Genomic DNA, 23726 nt, shown 5'->3' with positions numbered 1-23726 from the left:
CTAAGATGTCAATCACAAATTCCATCAGCCATACTAAAGACTGATTTATCTTGCTCTTCTCTCTGGAGAAAATATTACAAGATTAATATCAATGAAGAAGCAGAATATGCAATCAGAAATACATGGGGGAAAAGGTGGGTTAATACAAGTATTTTCCTGGCTTTTGTGATGTGTATGGCATTTGTCAGCATCTTTAAATGTGTCATTCGTTGAGACTTATTTTTTCTTTCGCTATCCTGCCTCCTTTTGGGTTGGTAATTTGGGGTTGTCTTTCTTAGGCCCCTGCCCTCGAAACCGCGCCGGGATCCCAGGCGGGCGAGTGAGGAAGGCGGCCCCCGCCCGGCGGCGACACCTAGAGCAAGTCACGCAGAAATCTCCAGGCCGTACTTATCTCCGGTGCACAGCGCGGGAGATGACACGCATCCCACCGGATCTCGCACAGCCCCGCTGATTAACAAGCACAGAGCCGTTGGAGCAACTTCCACCCACCTCGGCTACCGGAGACCCTCCCTCCCTTCCGCCGGACACGCTTCTTGGGGCGTGGCTGGAAACTCGGGCGTGGATTGGCTGGGAGGAGGGATGCAAATTTGTTTGAAAGGCCCAATCAGCGCCCGGCTTCTCCGCGCTGGCCAATAGAAAACCGAGAGGAAGGCAGGAAGGGCGAAGTCGCTTATTTGAGTGTGCGGCGCGCCGGGCCCTGCGGTCCGGGTCGCCGCTGGGGTAGCGGGTAAGTCTGCGGCTTGGTCCGATTCTGGGTCCGCTGCGCACCATGGAGAGCGAGGACGTGGAAGACGACCCGCTGCTGCAGAAACTCAGGGCCAGTCGCCGCCGCTTCCAGAGGCGCATGCAGCTACTGATAGAGAAGGTGCGGCCCCCGCCGGTCCGCCAGGAGGGGAGGCCTGCGGGTCGGAGTGAGGCTGGGAGGGGACGTAGGACGGGAAGGGAAGGGGCTCTGAGGGCTCGGAGCGGGAGCTGGGGAAGCGGGACTGGGGCTTGGGTGCGGAGAGAAGGTGGAGGCGGAGCTGGGGGCTCCAGAGAGGGAAGGAGGAGGCAGCGCCGAAGGCTTCGGAGCGGGGACTGGGAGGAAAGACTGCGGCCTCCGGAGCGGGGGGAGTGGGGAAGCGGGACTGGGGCTCGGGTGCAGAGAGGAGGGTTTGGTGGGGCTGGGGGGCTCCTGAGTGGGACGAGAGAGGCGGGGTTGCGGACTCCGCTGCGGAGACCGCGTTTGGGGCGCCCCCGGCCAGACTAACGGCCTCTCGCGGGCTGGCGCCGCCTCCGCCGGGGTCTGAGGCCCCTGGGACCTGACAGGAAACCCCTCCTCCTCCACAGTACAACCAGCCCTTCGAGGACACCCCGGTGGTGCAAATGGCCACGCTGACCTACGAGACGCCACAGGGTAAGCGTCATCCTCCCCTTCTGAGTATTCGGGTGAAGAGTGCGAATGGAGTAGTTGAAATGCTGTCACTGCTGTTTTAGGAAGTAAACATTGTTCACCTAATAGGAACCAAAACATTGGTGCCCTTAAACCTGTAAATTACTTGGATTACTTATTAAAACAATTCCTGAAGAGACATAGGTGCCTCCTGGCTCGCACGCCTCCGGCTTGCCGGGTTGGCATCCCCGCTGGCCATCTCCACACCATGGCAGCTCGGGGCAGTTGCTTAGCTGGACTGGTCTCAGTGTCTTCATCTGTGAAATGGGAAGGATGCTGACAATAATGTCTCCTGGGCAGGGGTGTTGTAACAGTTACGTACAATCCCTGTGAAACTCTGGGAACAGTACCCACCCTCCACTGCCAATACTCACTTTGACTATTGTTTGCCCTGTTTAACTTGGAGTAGTAACTGTCTTCCTTGAGGCTCCAAGTACTTGAATAGGGAGAAGGCATTCCGTTTAATAGTTAATGTAACGGACTGAAATCTTGTGGATTCTTTTTGGTAAATAGCTGGTGACAGTTTGCACTGGCTGGGGTCAATTCCTCCCGTATAGCTTTATAACTAACTCAGTATCACTTAATGAAAACAAACCTCACAGCACGTTCTGTGTTGCATTAAACAGACGGGCACAAAAGGTTCACAAGATCTGCTCCTTGAATTAAAAGAAATCCTACCTTTCCGCCTTTATAGGCAATCCAGGCGCATCTTGGGTGAAAAGTTTACATAGGCAGAAACTAAAATATTCCAGTGGCAGGTCTCTGTATAACATGTAGATTGCCCTGAGAAAGCATTCATTCCGTATATGGGATGTAGAGATTGCCTGCGAAAAGTGCTTACTCCCTCTAAATAGTATATAGATTGTCCTCTCTTTATGTATTTTAAGGACAGTTGCTGTCACATATGTTCCTTGTTTTCATGTAACTCTTTGGGCTAATGATGTAATTTGATGAGCCATTGCCTAGTAGGTAAGAGAGAGTTCCATCAATGACACATTTGCCTTAAAAACCTGAAACTTTACAAAGAGGAACAACAGCAGGGTATCAGAAGCCTGGCTTGGTTTTAATTTTGTACCTTTTTTTTGCCTGTCACTTTGGCTTCCAGTGAACACAGATTGAGCAGAAGTTCAGCGTTCAGGATTATGTCAATGGTCATTTTTGTTTCTTTTCTTCAGGATTGAGAATTTGGGGTGGAAGACTAATAAAGGAAAGAAACGAAAGAGAGATCCAGGTATTTAGTGTCAAATTTTATTGCCACATAACCTTGCTGTGGAGGAGCATTGATGTGAATAAAGGTGTGGGTGTGCCCAACCTCTGAGCTTATGCAGAGGCCACCACGGGGCACTTCTCACCTTGATTATACTCTTTTTCTGTTTTTAAGGATTTAGAAGCGTTTCTTCTGTAGCTTGTCAAGTGCAAGGAGGCACTGTGTAATGTTTGGCCTTTTTTGTCACCCTGTGTTTCCTGTGTCACAGGCTGAGGGGCTCTGATAACACACATGCAGAGGCTGGGCCAGCTGGGTAACCCTCCCCAAGGCCACGTGCCAGCCCAGCGAGGGGCTCACAGAAAAGACCAAATCCAGTTCCTTCTAGGGAAGAAGAATGTCTCTCTTCCTGTTTTGAAATGGGAGGAAGAGAGACGAGGGGAGGCGCGGCCTGGAGGACCACACATCTTTCCCTCTGCATTTGTCTACCTTCTGAAGACCCGGGTTTCCCTGCCTAGTTGTTCCGAGGGTGTTGCAGCTCTGAGACCTGTTATTTTAGTGGAAGGTGCTGTTGCCCTTTCTACAGGGACATCCAGGAGCCCTTTTGCCACAGTGGCTTTTGCAAGGTTGTCTGGTATTCAATTAATCACTGCCTCTCAGATGCCACATGGTTCCTCCCTGTGATCACAGGTCAAGGAACCCGTACCCAAGAATGAAAACATCAAGGTCAAGGTGACATAATATTAACAGCAAATTTGAAATCAAATCTTCTTGATTAATTATTCTAGTCATGGAAATGTTAAAAGTACATACAACTACATAAATGAGCTGATTTCTCTCTGCAAAGATGGTCACTAATGCTATTTTAGTACAATGTGATTCCCTATAATACACATCTTCATAAATGCATTTTTTTCTCCTTCACTTTTCCAGTTAATACATATGGCGAACTCATCAACTATTGTATAATTATAAAATTATATAATTATTTTAAAAATCATATTTTTTTAACTGCTCTCCTGTTGATAGGCAATTAGCTATTTGTGGCTTCCTTTATTAATAAATAAGGGTCAGCACACTTTTTCCACAAAGGGTCAGATGGTACATATTTTAGGCTTTGCTGGCTGTATGGTCTCTGCTGTAACTACTCAGCTCTGTGTTGCAGGGGGAAAGCAGCTGAAAATAATATGTAAATGAGTGTACGTGGCAGTGTTCCAATAAAACTTTATTTATAAAGCCTCTGTTAGATATGGTTTTCAAAGAAAATCCTGGTCCTTATCTCTTCCCAATACTGATATTTCCCCTTTTCAGTAAATTCTGAGAAGTGGGATTATTGGTTTAAAGGATATATACTCTTTGAATTATACATAATAGAGATGAGCACTCATCAGACCAGTGCTTATATGGTCCTGCTGGCAACAAGTTTTCATTTGAAGATTTATTTAAGATTTGTTTTTAAAATGTAGGAGGACCCCTACCCTGGGTCTCCAGAATCTTCAGACCCTTTCTTGGGATTAGGAAACTGGGCATAGCCTGAGATTTCAGCTGGGACATATCTGACTTCACTGTAATTGCTGTTGGTGACAGTACCCAGATCTGCTTTCACCTTTTCCCAGACGACTTGGTGCTCCTGCTGCCCTGGGTGCTGGGGGAGGCTGTGGGCCCTAGCAGGCCGGGCGTTGACCTGTGCTGGGTCGGTTATAACACAGTGCCTGGGCTCTCTTTGTAGCTACCAGAGCTACCAAGTAGTTTGGGGTTGTTGTAGATCGTCTGCTTCTCTGTGATTCTCAAACCAGATTCTGCCTCAGACACCGCCACAAAACAACTCTGTGAACTCCATCTTACATGATGGTTTCACTGGAAGCAAAGGTTCTGATATTCCAGAAGTGGGCTTCAGTTACCCTGTAGTGCTCCTGGGTAGCCCCAAGTCCTCTGAACCCTCAGAGTTGACACCTGAGGACCATCCCTAATGGTATAGGCCTCACCACCTTCTCACACCCTGTTCTTATAAGGCTGGGTGGTTCCTAAAATATTAATATTTTAGCCAATCTGGTATCTTGAATGCTTGAATTTCACTGAGAACCCACCGATGCCATTCGCTGGGATTATTTGTGGGACGTGCTGTAGAGCAGGCTCTGGAGAGCTGAAGCAGGCCTGACCAGGAGTGTGGCCGCCCAACCAGCCCTGCCCACCAGGTGTGAGCTCCTGGTCGGGACAGCAGCTGCCTCTGTGCGTGAGGCTTGGGCTGAAACTGGCTCCTCCCCACCTTAAATACTCCAGCACATTCTTTAAAGATCACAGGAAGTCCCCTGGGGGCCACTCGACTATTTCTATGTTCTCACTGATGACCTCAGGACAATTTTGTTCGTTCCTATTTGTTTTTCGGTTTGCCCCAGACCCTGTCATCCCTGGGCCAGTGTTAGGAGGGGTGGGCTTATCTGCTTGTGCCTGGGCCCCTGACTTTCCCTGCTCCTTCCCTACCTTCCAAGTGGCTTTTTAAGTAGCAGCTCCCGGTGCAACCGAAGGGAGCCTCAGCTCCCTCCTGCGCTCTTGAGGCCTCTTATATAGTGGACATACAGGGAGAAGAGAAGCCTTGTGGTAGGCTCTTGCTATCTCCTGTGTTAACGGAAGGATTGCAGGTTTATTACTTTACAGTGACTTTGAAATGTGCTGTCACTCAAACAACCATGTCTTTATTGGCGTCTGCACTTGGAGGACTCCCCCGTGAGGCCCGCGGACAGGACAGATGGCTCTGTGCAAGCTGCAGCCCGGGGTCCTGAGTTTTCCTCGCACCGCACAGTCCTGGGAGCCGGTGAGTGTCGCCTTCGTCAGAGAACTGAGGTCGGGGGACCAGGCCTGATGCACCTGTTACAACAGCTGAAAGCCTGGATTCCTCAGTAATAAAGTTTTTATTTTTTCTAAGGTACATCTTAAAAACTAAAATATGTTCAAGTACACTGTTGATTCCTCTGACTCTGCCTTCCCCACAGTTACATCCAGTGCCTGACATATGAATGGTACTCAGGTGTTTCTTGAGTAAATAAATGTGCCCCTCCATGTGAAAAGTTAATATGCAGATTTAATAAGTTAAGATTTGCCCCTACAAGGTGGTGTTGTGAACTCTCACTTCTATAGGGAAACTTCCCACCTCATCCTCCTAGGAGGCTCCTTCCTTTTCCCCAGGCCAGTCTCATTGCCCAACCCCATCCTGTCCTCTTTTCTCAGGAATCCATCCCTCACCCCTTCCTTCTGTCTTTAGCCTCTGTCCCCTGGATCCATCCATTGGTATTTAGATGCGCCCAGCCTCACCTTAGACACATCAGACCCTTCGTGGCTCTCCCCTGTCCTGGGCCCCTTCCTCGCCACCTCCCTTTGCCCAGTTCCGTTTACAAGCAGAGTCAAATAACCTGCTCCATTTGCTGTCATGGATTCCCTACCCCACCAACCCCATGCGTTCCTCCTCTCCCGATTCCATCCTGGCTCCATCTCTAAAGCCCAACTCTGGGTGAGGTTTCTCGCAACCCTGTTGCTAAATCCTGTTGGCATTCTTTGGGTTTTATTATTTGGGTTTTGCCCTCTCCATAGCATTTAAACCTTCTGGAAGTTCTGGCCTGGGCCTCTGTGGCCCCCTGCTCCTTGGCCCCATGCTCCTCCTGACTATAACCTCCAGCCAGACCCCAACTGGAGGCGTTTTACTGCCTAGCAGCCCCTCTGCTTCAATACTTCATGTCCAGACTTGGCACAGCTGAGGCTCAGCCGGACAGACCGGCTCCCCATCTTCTGCTCTGTGCCTCACTACAGGCCCCTACTGTCTTCCCTCTAGTGTGAGCCAGAAACCCAGGGTCCTCTTCATCTCAGCCCTGCCTCATTCCTCATGGCCAAGGCATCCCTGTCCTGTGCCTTGTGCCTCGTTAGCTCTCATGTCCCCGCTTAGCTCTCATGTCCCCGCTTAGCTCTCATGTCCCCGCTGAGCACCAGCCCCCATCCCCACCCGGGCTCCCTCTGCCCCACTGACGCACCTGTGAATGTGGTCAGGCCGCTTCTCTGATGGAACACATGGCTTCGCATTGCTTTTGGGGTAAAAGGCCAGAACCCAGAATGGGGCCTGAAGGTCTGCCTGACCACATGGCCTCCTCACTGCCCCCGGATAAACAGACCCCCAGTCTTATCTAAGCTCTTTAAACCTGGGTTCCTTTGCTGAAACAGTTTTGTCACTAGCCTTTAAACACCTGGACACTGGCCTTCTGCAGCCTCTGTCCACTCTGCCCAGCCCCTTCCCTGGCACCTTGCCTGCACCTACAGTTAGTGATGGGTGTTGAGTCACTAAAAGGAAGCTGGTGGTCTTTTAGAGTAGAATTGGAAAGCTCTTCATGAGGATATTTACCTGTGGTGCTATGTGTTTACTGCTATTAATCCAGATTTTAACTCTAAATCCTTAGATCCATGAATTTCCCTGACTGCTTGACATCACAGGAAATAGTTATTTGACAGCTGTACTGCCCAGTATGGCACCCACCAGCCCTCTCTGAATGATATTTAAATTAGTTGAAAGTTAAATAAAATTTAAAATCCATTTCCTCCACCTTACTGGCCACATCCCAGCTGGAGTAGCCCCATGTGGCTAGTGACTGGCCTAGGACAGCACACACCATTTTCCATGGTCACTGGAAGTTCTGTTGAGCGGTGCTGGGCTTGAGTGTCTCAACTTCCAGGCTCAGAGGCCATGGAAAGCGGGAGGTGGTGCAGAATCTGCTTTTCCTCACTCCATGGCCCCAGGCAGATTCTCATTCTAAGGGGTTCTCTGGGTTACTAAGAACCATGGGCAGCCGTAGATGGCTCCAATGGGTGCACCCTTGAAACAATGGGGGTTTTTACTGTAGAAATTACTTGAAGTGATGCCAAAACCATCCTTGAGAGGAAAATGCACTCTTTCCTGAAAATCCTGATTGAGATTTACTTGTTTGACTTTTAGATTCAAAAAGCGGAGATATCAATGCCACGTCAGACCAGGAAGAGTCAGTTGCTTGGGCCTTAGCAGTAAGTACTGCTTTTAGTAATGAATGGACAGAGGGGGCGCTTGGAGGCTCAGGGGTGGATCCAGCAAAGCCCTTGTGGCCTGCGGCGGGCAGCATTGCCTGCAGCCTTCTGGAAGTCCTCTCCTGAGGCTGGCTTTTGTTACTTCCAAGTCTCAGGTTTCCTCATGTCCGGATTCCCTTCAGCAGTAAGGTCCTCCTCTCAGTCTAGCACTTGGCAGCCAGTTCTACCCATAGTGCAAGCCTGATTCATGATGATTTTCACTCTGCAGATAAAGCTGTCAGTGTGGTTGGCAGGGTGCCATTTGCTTGGATGAGCACACGACAGGGAAGTTGGGCTCTTGGTCAGTCTCCCCCACAGGGGCAGGGTCAAAAGAGAGGTGTTCTAGAAAGTATTTCCAGGTCTGCTGTCAAATGCCTCAAGTCACAAGGTCGCCTCATTGGGCAGTTGTCACCTAAACAGTAAGTGTCATTTATATGTCTGTTTCCCAGGATGCCCCGAGGTCACAGAAACCACCCGTTTTCTTACAGGATGTGCCTCTTATCCTCCTTGGTTGGGATAGATGAGAATTTACACAGAGCTTAACCGACTCTAGCGTCTTTCCTGGCCCCCGTGTCACACCCTGTCTCCTGCTAGAATAGCTGGTGCATGGTTTTCCTCTAAAATTGCCGCTTTTGTGCAGAGGGTTTCCCACGCACCCATGTGTAACTTTCAGTAACTAAGAAAAAGGAGGCAGTGGTCCTGGGGAAGAAAGTGGGTGCTCACTGAGAGACTGTGTAGGGATTGGCAGCAGAGGGGAAGGGGGTGGTGCCAAGAGTCAAGAACCAAAGTGCCAGTGCCATGCAGCAGAGGATGGAGGGTGACGCCCTCTATTTCCAGTGTCTGGCAGGGGAGGGGTAGGAGAGCCTCCTGAGCTGGAGCCCTGAATTTCTGTTTTTTGTTTTTGGTTTTTTTGAGACGGAGTCTCACTCTGTCACCCCGGCTGGAGTACAGTGGAGCGATCTCAGCTCACTGCAACCTCTACCTCCTGGGTTCAAGCGATTCTCCTGCCTCAGCCTCCCAAATAGCTGGGACTACAGGCACCTGCCACCATGCCCAGCTAATTTTTGTATTTTAGTAGAGACAGAGTTTCATGTTGGCCAGTCTGGTCTCGAACTCCTGGCCTCCAGTGATCCACCTGCCTCAGCCTCCTAAAGTGCTGGGATTGCAGGCGTGACCCACCACACCCAGCCAGGAGCACTGAATTTTTTATAAACTTTCCAGTTTGAGGTTATTACCAGTAGTTGAGTCCCGAGCTCACCTATGAATATTCAGATGATTTTTTTTTCTGGTCTAGAAATGCTGTCATAAACTTCTCTAGACATGGTTTTTATTTTATTCTTGTTTTGTCTTTTCACATTCTTTTGGGTTATTAACACAGCAAGAGGGGAAAAAGTGACTTGGAATAACATCATGGAGGCAAAAGTGACTTTGAGTAGCATCATGTAAAGATTTGTATATTAGTGAACTTTGCCAGTTGGTTCCAGAATACAAAATGTCAGGTGTACTCAGAAGCTCTTAAAAATTCTGACTTCTCTTTTTTGATCAGCCTGCAGTGCCTCAAAGCCCTTTGAAAAATGAGTTAAGAAGGAAATACTTGACCCAAGTGGATATACTCCTACAAAGTGCAGAGTATTTTGAGGTAATCTGTTTCCCCGTATTTGTTTTTACATAATTAGATCATAAACACATTGAGGTGTGATGTTATTACGCTTTTTGTTACTTTCTGCAGAACCCGTAAAGAGCATTTGAAGTAATGATTTCCAAATTGTTTATTCACATGCTGACATACTTGCTCTTCTTGAATAAACACTCTAGGTTCCCCAGGGCAGCGCCATCAGGAAGGTGGGAACCCTGGCAGAGGCGCTCTGCCCACTGGTCTGGGACAGCTCACAGAAAAATCTAGTGGGGCAGCTGGGCACAGTGGCTCACGTCTGTAATCCCAGCACTCTGGGAGGCCAAGGCAGGTGGGTCACTTGAGGTCAGGAGGTTTCACCAACATGGTGAAACCTCATCTCTACTAAAAATAGAAAAATTAGCTGGGTGTGGTGGCGGACGCTTGTAATCCCAGCTACTCAGGAGGCTGGGACAGGAGAATCGCTTGAACCCAGGAGGCGGAGGTTGCAGTGAGCTGAGATTGCGCCACTGTGCTCCAGCCAGGGTGATAGAGCAAGACTCTGTCTCAAAAAAAAAAAAAAAAAACTAGTGGGGCCACAGATGAGACTCTTAAGAGCAGCCCCAACCCCTGGACCAGGATTTGAAGCTGCACAGTTAGGGAAGCAGTAGTCCCCACATTCCCTGGTGTGATCAGGCTAGGATCAGCTGCAAGGTGAGGTGGCTGACCCTTGGCACCTGTCCCGCCTGCTGAGAGGTCATGTTGGGGGGAGGATGTGATGGCTTGAGAGGTGGGCACGCTCACCTGCCAACCCCTCTCTTAAAAGTCAGTGCCCTCTGCCATAGAATAAGGGACATTGCAACACCAGATGCCTAGAAAGTACACATTGCAGAATAAAAATTCATCTCCAAAAAAAGGTAGCAATCTCACAGGGGTGTGTGTGTTTTCCTACTGTCCTCCTGACCAGTGGAAAGCCTGTATTTGGAACCATCGACTTAGTGGATGTACCTGAAATGCTTTTCCCTTTAACCCAAGGCAGCAAGTGGTACCCTCGTAGTTGCTGTGTTGATCCGGGGAACAGATTAGGGTTAGGAACGAATGGATCTATCGGGTCTTCTTTGTCCACCATCCACCTGGCCCCTAGGTGTTCTTGCGGTCCGAGTATAATGGTAGACCAAGAAAACTACCAGCGCCCCTGGGATAAGAAGTTACTAGCAGATGAGTGATGACTGTGGCTGGAAGCTGTCCTGGAGACCACATCAAGTGTCCAGATCTTAGTAGGACACTTTTTCTTCCCACTGCCCGAAGCCTAGCTGGCCACTGTCACCACATTCACACGCTCGTCGGCGCGGCTGTATTAAGATGCACAGTCCCCGTTGTCGGGAGAACCCAGCTCCTTGCACCCAGTTGACACCTGGCAACTTTTTTCTTGTAACCACTGGCTCTGATTTCAGTATGCAGGTGACAGAGCTGACACCTGGCAACTTTTTTCTTGTAACCACTGGCTCTGATTTCAGTATGCAGGTGACAGAGCTGGAAAGGATGCACATGTGACTCCGCTGCCTTCACTGGCCTCACCTGCCATGCCTGCCCCTGGTGAGTGCGACACAGAAGCTCTATGAACCATGCATGTCTCCTTCACTTTCGTTGGAGCTGTGTGGCCCCTCAGAGCTGCTCACGCTGGCCACGCCATCATTTCCTGGCGTGTTTCATCAACATAAATTGTTAGAGATACACCTGCATTTCACTGGAAGATAAGATGTTTTGAAATAAGCTGTTTTCTCCTCTGCGCGTCTGCTCTTTATTCCAATGTACTAGTTTGAAAAGTTTTGCATCTCCAGAAGCACAGGACTAGTGCAGTGAACACACTTCACCTGTTTCACAATTAACACGTTGTCGTATTTGCTTTATCACCCCCAACACATGTGCACACACAGTGTGTATTTATTGCATTTGTGTATGCGTTTATCCCTAAATGCCTCACACATACCTCCAAACGTCGGGTCATTCTCCTTTATGACTACGGTACCCTTAACACATGCCAGAAATTGAACATTGATGCAGTACAGTTTTACCCATTGTGCCGATGATGGCCTTTGCAGCCTTTCTGGTTTGCCTGACCATTTCCAGACCCATTCAGGCTGGTACCACTGTTGCGTTTAGTCTCCCTCCATCAAGAGTAGCTCCTTGACCTTTTCTCCCTCGTGGCCACCTTTCATATTATTGCCTTTCTTGAATAGCCCAGGCCAGTAGTTTTGCAGAATGTCCCTGAATTTGGATCTGATTGCTTCCTCAGGGTTAGGTTCATGTTAAACATATTTGGCAAAATTACTACAGGGACGACTTGTCCTGAGAACATTTGGTCAGTCTGTCCCATTCTTGGTGACTTTTGAGGCTGGTCATTGAGTTCAGGTAAGACCTTAATTCAGTGTTTCTCATTGCGACAGGCCCTTTTTCCTTGGAGTCGTTTGTGTGATTCTTTGAGATCTCCTAGGAACCTTTTCTCTAAAAACTTCTCACCCAGTGACTTAGAAGCCAGCAATGTGGATTTCCTGGGTGGAGGTCCCCGCCCAGGTTGCTTCTGTCTCTGCTCTTCCTTGGCACACGTCAGTTGGCATTCTGTTGAAAAGAGCTATCTCCCCTCTGGTCCTTTTTTTTTTTTTTTTTTTTTTTGCTTCCTGTAGTGCCCTCTCATGCTTTGATTTATTTTTACTTTTTAGGATCAGTAGGAATTCATTGAGTCTTCTTGTTCTTTGATTCCCATGTTATAATCCATTGCCAGTATTCAATCTGACACTCAAGTAGTCCCAGATTTAGCTGTCAGGGAGCCCCTTTCAGTCTGGCTTTTGTGTCGTGTGGTGCAACCCCATGATTTTTTGAGCATTTCTTCACCCCTGCCCTGACGCCGTATTTTCCTCTCCCTGTTCTCACCAGCCACAATGACTTAACACGCGCTCATCTGGTCAATCGTGCAGCACAAAATAACTCTAGCATTGCGGCACCTGCTACCACTCTTCACAACCATGTACTAAGTAAGCTTCAACATTTCCAAGCAGCTCTTTTTATTCCTAGACAATATCTCTTTAAGAGGCAGACATTCAGCATATTTGGACTCTTTTTTCTCTTTCAGTTGTCAATTTAACATACAAATTTTCTTTTTCTGTTTGTGTTCAATTTTATGGTTTTTCCCCATCATTGTTGGTTACATATAGGAAACATTTAACATGATGCAAAAGTCAAAGCTATATGAAGATGTTTGTTTAGAAGTCTTACGCCCCTTCCCATCCCTGTAGGTAAACGGCGTTGTCATTTTTCAGTTTCTAATTAGCTTTTGCAAAGGCATCCATCTTCTAAACAGCCTAGAAGGAAAGGAAGACACCTTTGGGAAATGTACGATGGAGAGTAGAAATCAAATTTTGATAGCAAAAAATATCTCTGAGAAGAGTCTACTCCTACACATTTGTGGTGTTTTTGTTTTTGCTATTGCTTAAAAAAACATAGTCCTGATCCAATCTTAAGTTCTGTCATCTGTGCACATGGATGGTTTAGAATGGTAACACACCTTTACTTTATGTGTATCTTTTCTCCCAGGATACTACAGTCATGTCTCCGGAAAGAGTCCTGGTGACCCAGCAAAACCAGCTTCATCTCCCAGAGAATGGGATCCTTCACATCCTTCCTCCACAGACATGGCCTTAGTACCTAGAAATGACAGCCTTTCCCTGCAAGAGACCAGTAGCAGCAGCTTCTTAAGCAGCCAGCACTTTGAAGACGATGACATTTGCAACGTGACCATCAGTGACCTGTACGCAGGGATGCTGCACTCCATGAGCCGCCTGTTGAGCACAAAGCCATCAAGCATCATCTCCACCAAAACGTTCATCATGCAAAACTGGAACTCCAGGAGCAGGCACAGAGGTAAGAGCAGGATGAACAAAACGTATTGCAAAGGAGCCAGACGTTCTCAGAGGAGCTCCAAGGAGAACTTTGTACCCTGCTGTGAGCCTGTGAAAGACACAGGAGCAATCAGAGATTGCAAGAACGTATTAGATGTTCCTTGCCATACGACAGGTTTAAAATTGGAAAAAGCTTTTCTTGAAGTCAACAAACCCCAAATCCATAAGTTAGATCCAAGTTGGAAGGAGCTGAAAGTGACACCCTCGAAGTATTCTTCCTTGATTTATTTCAACTCCAGTGCAACGTATAATCTTGATCAGGAAGATAGATTTAGGACATTAAAATGGTTAATTTCTCCTGTAAAAATAGTTTCCAGACCAAGAATACAACAGGGCCATAGAGAGAACCGTCAGAGGGAGATTGAAACGCGATTTGATCAGCTTCATCGGGAATATTGCTTGAGTCCCAGGAACCAGCCTCCCCAGATGGGCCTCCCAGACTCCTGGGCCATGAACGTGTACAAAGGGGGTCCTGCGAGTCCTGGTGGCCTTCAGGGCTTAGAAACCTGCAAGCTGAGTTTACCTTCCAGCAAAGCAAAAGCAAGAAGTTTAAGCGAGGCTTTTGAAAACCTGGCCAAAGGATCTCTGAAAGCAGGTAGGTGCCTGCCCAAGAGCAATTCTTCTTCACTTCCAAAGGCCAACCCCACACACAGCCCAGCTCGCCCGCAACAGACCTCTGATCTTCACGTTCAAGGGAACAGTTCTGGAATATTTAGAAAGTCAGTGTCACCCATCAAAACTCTTTCAGGCCCAGATAAAGAAGTGCTAGGCCACAGAAGGAATCGTTATGATGAAATTAAAGAAGAATTTGACAAGCTTCATCAAAAGTACTGCCTCAGATCTCCTGAGCAGATGAAGGCGCCTTCATGTATTGGAGTGTCTACAGGTAAAGCAAGTATGGAAGTTCGGTATCAAACAGAAGGCTTCTTAGGAAAATTAAATCCAGACCCTCACTTCCAGGGTTTCCAGAAGTTGCCATCATCACCCCTGGGGTGCAGAAAAAGTCTACTGGGCTCAACTGCAATTGAGGCTCATTCATCTACATGTGTTGCTCGTGCCACCAAGAGGGACCATCATTTCCCTGCAAAAAGACCCAGGCTGTCAGACCCCCAGGGCTCTGGATGCCAGGCCAGTTCCCAGGGTGCCTCAGATGGGGTAGTCAACATCGTAAGACCGGGAGACCAGGGCAGCTCTTCACAGCCCAACTCAGAAGAGAGGAAGGTGCGTTTCTGTTGGTTGAACGTGGGTGTTTTATGTGAGTGACTCCTCTTTGGACAGAGGGTTTTTATGGTGGGAACCTTTGTGCCACTTTTAGTGAATCTCAACTGAATTCTTACATTCGTGATCATTTTCCGAGCATTCTCCCAAATGCTTTTCCTTCCTGTAACATCGTCTGTATCAAGAACATGTTCCTGTGTAAGATGCATCGAGGTTGAGCAGGAGACGCTCTTGCATCGCACGCTTTCCACTAGAATGCACTCACAGGTGGTTTTCTACAAATCCTCACTTACTACACTTGGTTCGTCTTTGTCGAATGTTGACTTCTAACCTCTTCATCTGACACTCAGAAAATAGCGTTGGAAGGCAGAAATGTTCTAAAGCAAATGACTTCCTGTCTATTTCGGGACTCCTGGTGGGGACAGAGCACGAGTGGCCCGGGAGAGCCATGAGCATGGCATTCCCACAGGCGTGAGCGGTGCCCTGCAGGTCGCCTCAGTGCTCGGCGTGAAAACTTCTGCACCTCGCTCTGCAGCTTCATTTGTGCGAATCACGCCAGCTAGAGTTTGAGTCTGCGTGTGCCCTTTTCTCGAGCGACAGTGCGGTGGGGTAGGTCAGTGTGAGGGGGTACCTTTGTTGGCATTAAGGCCTGGATTCCCCAGCACAGCTTGTCTGTGTGTCCACAGCCAGGATCTAGAGGATGCGACTTTTTAAGCTCAGTGCCACAGCTCACCCACAGGTGGACAGGACTTGACTGTGGGTTTGATTTGGCCAGTTCCTTTGGGTTTTGTGTGTTTGTGGTTCCAGCAGGTGAGGCTGCGTCTCCAGTATCCTCTTCCCTTGTGCCCTACCCTGGCGATGTGCCTCTTTGAGGTCATTTGCGTGGACGCTGCCTGCCATAAATGTCCCATTTTCTGTTTCTCCCACCTGGGCCTGCCTGGCCTGTGAGCCCTTCTCAGCTGCTGGCTCCTGCCATCCGTCCAGCTCAGAACCAAGGTCTGGCATGCCTTGTTCCTTCTGTGGCGCCTGCCTTCACAGCCTGCAGTCCGGCCTGTGCATGGCAGAGACCACACTCTCAGACCACCAGCGGCCTCCTGTGACTTGAGCCGCCTGACGCCTTTCTCACTGTGACTCTGTCTTCCCAATGCCCTTGGACTGCTGCAGGGCCACCCGCTCCAGGGTCTGCCGTGGGACAGCCCTTCCCTTCCAGGGAACTTTCACTGGCATTCTCCCGCTACTACCTGGTTCTTTGCTATTGCATCCCCAGACATCCTCCCCAGACTCCACCCACCGCTCAGCTGCCTGCTCTGTGCAGGTGACCCCCACCCTCCCACCACATGGTGGGTGCTGCAGTGAGGAGCTGTCTGGACACGGGCCAGTCTCGTAGGTTAGCAGCTCAGGCTCCTTGGCTCAGTTCTAGAAGCTCCCAGGTTTTGTTGGGTGTTTTGGTTTTCAAAGTTATTTTCATGTATAAAGTCATACTGTGTGAACTAACCAGGAGCAGATGAAACAAGCCCTCTGTTGTCATCTGTCTTCCGAGTTGAGGATGGACATACATATGTGTTCAGGTGATGGGAAGGGTTTTTCTCTGCAGGGCCTGGCTAGGGTCAGGCACTGTGTGGGCAGGGCCTGGCTAACAGCAGAGTCTTTCCCTCGGGTCTTGGTCTCCAACTGTGTGCCTGATGCCCCATTCCTGTGCCCACATGGCTTTTTCAGAACAAACCACTGGCTGGGTGGCTTTGAGCCCCAGTTAGTGAAGCCTTCGAGAATCTCAGCCGCATCTTCATGGCAGACACTTCGTGGAGGCTGCTTTGAGAGCGAAGCCTATGCGTTCTGTTTAACAGATGACCTCTCAAGAGTCTCTTTCTCAGTTGAAAGGGGAGCATTTCACCAAAAACAACTCTCCGGCCCAGAGAGTGATCCGAGGTTTCTCCTGCCTCCCGCACATCAGAGCTCCTCTGCTCTGCTCGCCCTGCCCGTCTAAACCTAACTTTTTTCTCAGGTAGTGCCCCAGCTCTTCCATTTACCATCATCCTGCCCTGGGATTCTGTCTCGTGCCTTTTCCCACCTTGTTCTGTGATCTGCTGGCACCGTGCCAGTCGCCTGCAGACCCCTTTCCATGTGTGACGTCCTGCCCCAGTGCTCCGTGCAGAGGCTCCTGTCTTGTTTTTTCACCTGCTCAGCCTAAAGGGCTTTCTTCTGGCCCAGCCACACAGGAGGGACCTCGGCCTTGCAGGGAATGGTGTGAGGCTGCATTATTGTGGGGCTGGGGAGTAGACCATCCTGAGGGCGCTCCCAGCTGCCCTGGAATTTGACAGCAAGTCAAATCATGAGCACCCCAGGTTTTTTTTTAAACCACAGTATAAACGTGTAACTGGTTTCCTATGTTTTTCTGCTTTTCTGCTTAAATGATAAATGTCTTGAGGAAAGAGACCAAATCTTCATGAGCTACAACTACATATGGAGTTTTCATGCCTAACATCTCAGTGCTCTCTGTGTGCCAGGTCATGCTGAACCATTTTTACGCCTTATCTTTAATCCCCACCAGAACCCCTTGATTAGATCGATTCTGTCCAATAGGCAGGCTGTCTCTCCTTTTAATAGATACAGAAAAGTAGCTTAAATCCTAGAACTCCTAAATTCACTCGCGCAGCGGCGCTAGCTGGGCCAGGGTGTGGGATGTGGACTTTCCCACCAGCTTGTGCTCCCTGGGGGAGTGTGGGGGGCGGCGTGGGGGGGTCGCCATTATATTTTTGTTGTTTCTTTAACATAACTTACTTAACGTAATTTTCTGTAAGTATTTTTATACATGCAATGGAATAAGTGGAAAACAGTTAACCTTTTAATGGCTGGCGTTGGGAATTCTACTAGAATTTTGCTAACATCATTTTCTTTGTCTTTTTTTTCCCTAGAGGAAAGAACACGTCTTACAGGATGGAAGAGAAGTGATTTTGTGCTAGAAAAATCAAAACTAAAAGTGTGCAGCTAGGTAATTTTGAGTGTTATTTCTCTTCCCACTTGCTCTCTGTTTGTATTTTTGTTTTTAATTCTTGAGACTGAGGACTTGGTTGACTTCTCTGCCCTTAAAGCAAATATTAGTGAAATTGGCTCCATCAGAGATGGCCCTCGAGTTCTTGGTGTAGAAATTATGTGAATAAAGTTGCTCAGTTAGAATTCTTAGGGTTCTCTTTGATAGGCCTGTTTTTCTAATGTGTGCGTTTTTGGGGGGTTTTGTTTGTTTGCTTGTTTTTGAGACAGTCTCTCTGTCGCCCAGGCTGCAGTGCAGTGGCGCAATCTCAGCTCACTGCAACCTCCGCCGCCTCGGTTCAAGCGATTCTTCTGTGTCAGCCTCCCAAGTAGCTGGAATACAGGCGCACACCACCACGCCTGGCTAATTTTTGTAGTTTCAGTAGAGACATAGTTTCACCATATTGGCCAGGCTGGTCTTGAACTCCTGGCCTCGTGATCCACCCGCCTCAGCCTCCCAAAGTGCTGGGATTATAGGTGTGAGCCACTGCGCCCAGCCATGTGTTCTTTTTTAAATTTAGATATGTCCAGAGAATTTCCTGTTTCCCATGTCATTTGAGAGTATTGTTTGCTTGTGAGACGTAAGTTTGAGCCCTGCATGCAATGACCCTTGAGGGAAAATTAATAGTCCTGGTGGTCCCAGACACTCCTGCAGCCACAGCGCCTGTGACTCCTCACGATTCTTATTGAAGCTGTTGATGACAGGATATCATGGTGACGTTTTTGTAGTGAAATAGTTCACATATTCAGAATACACTGGTGAAACTCATGCTGGCGTAGTTAATATATTGCCATATGAGTTTGGGGTTGCTTTTTTATGAAAGATTAAAAATGAGATTGAGGTATACATTTTTCATTCCTGCCTGCCTCCCCAGGCGATTACTCTCCTGATGTCCGATATCACCTCCCTACCCCACCCCATATCCCTTCCCCCCATGTCTTACACTGGGACCACGTTATGTGCGTGAATATGCGCGTGTGCACGCGCGCACGCCTGCGTCCTCAGGCTGCTATAACAAAATGCTGGAGACCAAGTGGCTTCAACAGTAGAAATTTATTTTCTCACAGTTTTTGGAGACTAGAAGTTTAAGACAAGGGAGCCAGGATAGTTGGGCTCCGGTGAGGACTCTTCGTGGCTTGCAGAAAGCTGTCTTCCTGCTGTGTCCCCACGTGCTGGAGAGAGCAAGGTCTCTGGTGTCTTAGGAGGGCACTAATCCCATCATAAGGGCCCCTCACTCAGGACCTCATCTAAACCTAATCACCTCCAGAAAGCGCCATCTCCAATACTACCATCATGCCAGGGGCTAGGGCTTAATCATATGAACCTGAGGGACCCAGTTCAGTCCACAGCCTGTGAGTCAGTAAGGAGGGTGCACGTTGTTGAGAGCTGAGTACCGGGCCAGGTGCTGCAGACCTCACAGACGGCTCATTTCCTCAAAGAACAGGCCGGCAGTGTAATGCTGGCTCAGGCTGGGCCAGGGCCAGAATGGCCCCTACAGATCTAGAGCCTTCCCTCAGGCCTGCTGCTTCCTAAGGACAACATGACCCATCCTTTCCTCTTGAGGAAAACCATCACTGCAACCCAGCAGTGCTTGTGCCTCTCCTCCCCCAACACCCAGCAGACTGCTGACACCTTGCTGGCAGGGCCAGGCCTGGCTGCCAGAGAGGCTGGTGTTCTGTCATCCAATGGAGGAAGGCGAGGTAGAAGGACCTGGGCATGGGTCTTGGCCAACTTACAGGATCTGCCAATAAGGGACCCATAGACTATATATGGTATAGTCACCCTGTTTCAAACTAGATGAGTAAATTAATACTGTACATATGCTACAGTTTTGTTTCATCAAGAGACTGAATGTGACAGGAGCTAATAGATGTGGGCATCTCATTTTGAGTTCTGTAGGTGGTTTATTGTCCTGGATGTCTGCAGATGGGAGCAAAACCCACCCGTGATCCTTATGCATAAGTGTCAACTATCTGTGGCGCACACACACCTAGAGGCAAATTACGGGTCACAGATGGGTGTGCCTTGAACTTCACTAGTTATTGCCAAATTGCTTTCCCAAAGGGCTGCTCCAGTTTGCCCAATATCCGGCAATATAAGAGGTACCTTTTCCCCACATGATCGCTTCCAGTTGCTGCCAGTCTGAGCTCCGGCAGGTGTAAAATGTGTTGCTTCACAGTTTGCTTTCTCTTGATGACTTGTTGAGCATGTCTTCCTGTGAGTCCTGGTTTTTTAAATGTCCTCAGGACACTGGTTTTATATTTGCCTCTGTTTTCCTGATTTGGATGTATTCGAAATCCAATGATATGAAACAATCCAGTTTTATATAAGTTGCAAGTAATTTCTATCTATGATTTGTCATTTAACTTTGTGGTATTTTATTGTATGGAAGTTACATTTTAACACAGTGCTATGGTTTGGATGCCATTTGTCTTGAAATGTAATTGCAGATGGAACTGTTGGGGGTGGGCCCTAGTGGCAGGTTTCTGGGTCATGGGAGTGAACACCCCATGAATAGATGAATGCCCTCTTGAAGGAGTGAGTTCTTACTCTCTGCAAGAGCGGGTTGCCTTTGCACCTGCCCCCTCGCCTTTCTGCTTTTCCGCTGTGTCTTGAGATAGCACAAGGCCCTCACCAGAAGCTGAGCAGATGCCAACGCTATGCTCTTGGACTTTCCAGCCACCAGAACTGGGAGCTAAACAAACTTTTTCTGTATAAATTAGCCTTTGGTATTCTGTTTTAGCAACGCCGAACATACTAAGGCGGATAACTTCCTCCTCTTTCTGGCTTCTGCTGTTACTTTTAAAAGAAAAACTACCATACTCTGAGGATAAAAAATACTGTACTGTCTTAAATTTTGCTGTCTCCATTTAGGTCTATAAACCATCTGGAAATGTTTCTGCACAGGCATGGAGGGAGAGCCAATTGTACAGACGTACAGCTGCCTCCTTGTACTGTATTGAATGCTGCACCCTCGCCACTCCATCAGTGGTGTTCAAGCTTGTTTAGCAGCAATACTCTTCATCACTTGGCAGGAAATCAGTTCACCATTTGCTCCGTGGGAGACACAAAACAGTTTGAAGACCACTATTCCAAAGAAGGCTTTAGCACGGGTTGGTTTTTGGACAGCATAGCAGCTCTCTCCTGTTGATGGGACCCCAGATGGTGAATTCCTTCGGCAGTTGTACTGGGAACAGTTTGGAAGTCCTGGTTTACCTGCTCTGGGGACACCTAGACTATTCTGATGGACTGAGCATAGCAAAAGCCTTCCCCACACTGCCCCTCTCTAACGCTACATGTTCTTAGACATGGGGCTAATTTCTCCTTTTTGACCAGCAGCCAAATTCTGTTCCAGGCCTCATTGGGCTCCGGTTCCAACAATCCAAACTTTGGACCTCAAAGGGAGAGATGAGGGTGGGCCCGGAATAAATGTCACTTCCTCCATACGGCCTTTCTGGATTGCCTCCAGACTTGCACACCCACCCTCCTGTGCCACTGTAGCACTTCCACCCTGGCTGCAGTCCTCCTCCTGATGTGTGTTGTGGTCAGGTGCCTTTCCCTTTAAGAAGGGCCCCGGTTGGGCATGGTGGCTCAAGCCTGTAATCCCAGCACTTTGGGAGGTCAAGGTGGGCGGATCATGAGGTCAGGAGTTTGAGACCAGCCTGGCCAATGTGGTGAAACCTCATCTCTACTGAAAATACAAAAATTAGCCTGGCGTGGTGGTATGCACCACCCAGCTACTCGGGAGGCTGAGGCAGGAGAATCACTTGAACCCAGGAGGCGGAGGCTGCAGTGAGCCGAGATCACACCACTGCACTCCAGCTTGGGCGACAGGCAAGACTCCATCTCAAAAAAAAAAAAAAAGAGTCGCTGGAGACAGACGGGACACTCTAGGCCTCCCCTCACCGCTTGGCAGAGTGCCTGGCCTTAGGCACACTGTCAGCATGTGTGTGGACAAACTACGAATGAAGACATGAAGACAAAGCTAATTTCCGACCCTTTGGGCCAAGGGGCTGTCAGACACGCATACTTGGGGGGAAATCGGAAATGAAGTGGCTCATTAAGGCTGAAGTTCCCTTTGCCCTATTGTCTTGGTTCTGGGCTGTCACCACCTTACAGTCACACATCTGTTGTACTCCAGTGAGAATGGGGGTTTATTTCAACAGAAGGAAAGAAAAGGATACTAGTTATTTTACAATAGTGTTTTTCCTACAGACTAAACTTCTTACAAACTAAATTTAAAAGGGCTGGCATTTGGCACTAAGAAGACAGTTTACATCTTACATTTGGACCACCTAGGACATTCCTTGGGGTGAAGCCAGAAGCCCGTGCTGACTACAGCTATCCAAGACTTCGAGTGTCTCCAGGGCTGCCCGCCTGACCCCGGGATCCGGGTCCAGCTGTAGTTCCTGGAGGGCTGAGAGGGAACACAAAGAGGGAAGGCTCAGGCCCCGCCCAGTCAGGACCACGTGCTGCATGCCCTTGGCAGTGATGGCAGGCAAGGGCTGCAAAAGGTGGGCAGGGGCAGATGGGGAAGCTCCTGTGTGGGAAAGCAGAAGACTGCAGGTGGAGCTGTTTCCACACACGTCGCAGCTCTCGGCTTCAGTGACCACCCTAACAGGGACAGAAATCACCCACAGAACCTGGTAGCAGCATCAGGGCAAAAACATTTCATAAGAAGCTATGCATGGGAGAAACAGCCCAGGGAATGAAAGGGACTGCACCCATCAATAGCTGTCGTCCTGGAAAGGCCTCCCCAGGTGCATCTCTCTGCCCTGGTAACACTCCGCCCCCCAAAACCCCACAGCAAAGGGTCCTCTGGCTCTTCCCTTGAAGCGGTTTCTCTAAGCTCCCCTAGTGAGTTGGTGAGTCGTGGACTCAACATCTAACACTCTCCACTACTTACAATTCCGTAATGCTGGGAAGTCCAGCTTCTTCAGATAGTGTGTAGACATCTGCTTCATAATAATTCCTAAAATGATAGCCAAAGAAATGCTCATCACGCGAGTATTAGGTCAGCAGGCAAGTCGTTCTGTGGTTTACTTGGTTTACGTTATGAGAACACTGATGAAAGATTTTGTTGAGTCCACATTGGCAAGGAGGAAGCCAAAATCAAAACGGGATAGAAAGCACAGTGCAGGGCTTAGACCTGAGCTCCGGTCCCAGCTCTGCCACATGCCCCCCACCCATGATCCACCCTCCCCCCGAGTTGCGGGGTGGATCAGACAGCCTTCAAAGGCCATCTTGAGTCAGGAAACATCTGTCTGCTCACCTGCCAAGTTGCAAGCAGCGATTCTAATTCTTGACAAGTTATTTTTAACATAGGCCATTGTTTCTAGCAAGAAGCTATAGAGAACAGCTGGCTTTTTCTGAGTCTGCAAAAAGTAAGTGATACACACAGCTTTGGAGGATGAGACCCTGACAATGGGCTGTCATTCGCCAAGAGTGTTCCCATGGGCAAGCTCCCATCCCAGCGTCACACAGCAGATGAATAGCTAGCAAGTGAAGGACCATCAGTCCCCTGTTGCATTTTTCATATCCCATCTGACCAGAGAACCTGTGCTGTCCAACATGGTAGCCACAAGCCTCGTGTAACCCTGGAGCACTTCAAATGTGACTGGGCTGAATTAAGGTAAAGTGCCCCCTGGGTTTTAAGATGGTACCCCAAAAATTTTAAAATATCACAATAATAGTTTTTATATTGATTACATGTTGAAATGATCACGTTTTAGTTATTTGGGTGAAATATATTAAAATTAGTTTCACCTCTGCACTTTTCTGGATGTGCCTACTAAAAGAAACGTCAGACAGCTGAAATGGGCACATGGCTTGCCTTCTATTTCTGCTGCACAGTGCCGGTCTCGACATTGCACGTGTAGAAGCTAAACATAGGGCCCCAAGAAAGCTGTGGCAATCTCGGACCCCCAGCTCCAAGCAGTGTGTGGCCACCTGGGACGGGGTGGTTTCCCCTTTGGTTTTCTCACCAGGATGGAGCACATGGTTGTCTGGAAAATGATCATCTTGTCATCAGTAGTGGTATCACTTGGCCCTGAGGGATGCTGCAGGGACTTCCAGCCCCAGAAATGCACACACTGGAACATGGTAGCCATACAGGCCTGCAGGGACACAGGACGGCAGCAGAGGCATCAGCCAGGCCAGGGTGGTTCCCCGGAGGGGTGAGGCTGGCAAGAAGCCAGAGG

At 48.8% G+C, this 23726-nt stretch overlaps 2 protein-coding genes across 11 annotated transcripts in view; one reads left to right on the top strand and one right to left on the bottom strand.

Moving 5' to 3' along the window:
• The first annotated feature begins 702 nt into the window (after positions 1–702).
• HJURP (Holliday junction recognition protein) lies at positions 703–20970 on the top strand. 10 transcript variants are annotated; one of them, XR_012421599.1, is made up of 11 exons: positions 703–865; positions 1330–1396; positions 2608–2663; positions 5352–5448; positions 7609–7673; positions 9259–9351; positions 9528–9676; positions 10842–10920; positions 12916–14501; positions 17411–17487; positions 20401–20970. XR_012421599.1 is itself a non-coding variant. In XM_045367950.3 (10 exons), exons 1-9 carry the CDS (start codon positions 770–772, stop codon positions 17456–17458), a joined length of 2187 nt encoding a protein of 728 aa, XP_045223885.2. In that variant the 5' UTR covers positions 703–769; the 3' UTR covers positions 17459–17487; positions 20401–20970. The 10 variants fall into 10 exon arrangements, 4 of the variants coding, with proteins under 4 accessions (XP_045223885.2, XP_045223884.2, XP_045223886.2 ...); XR_012421601.1 differs by having other exon boundaries at positions 12916–15107; XR_012421597.1 differs by lacking the exon at positions 9528–9676 and having other exon boundaries at positions 12916–15107.
• A 689-nt stretch (positions 20971–21659) lies between these two features.
• The window catches only part of MROH2A (maestro heat like repeat family member 2A), a 39467-nt gene continuing 37400 nt past the window's right edge, over positions 21660–23726 (bottom strand). The window contains exons 32-35 of the mRNA XM_005574678.5: positions 23511–23642; positions 22799–22901; positions 22433–22498; positions 21660–21943 (exon numbers count right to left, since the gene is read on the bottom strand). Coding sequence (XP_005574735.4) covers positions 21822–21943; positions 22433–22498; positions 22799–22901; positions 23511–23642 — 423 coding nt within the window. The 3' untranslated portion in view covers positions 21660–21821. The remainder of the gene's footprint in view (positions 21944–22432; positions 22499–22798; positions 22902–23510; positions 23643–23726) is intronic.

Source organism: Macaca fascicularis, chromosome 12 (assembly GCF_037993035.2).
Source record: "Macaca fascicularis isolate 582-1 chromosome 12, T2T-MFA8v1.1".
Lineage (NCBI taxonomy): Eukaryota > Metazoa > Chordata > Mammalia > Primates > Cercopithecidae > Macaca > Macaca fascicularis.
Note: the sequence above shows the minus strand (reverse complement) of the source record. Positions and strands in the feature narration are given on the sequence as shown.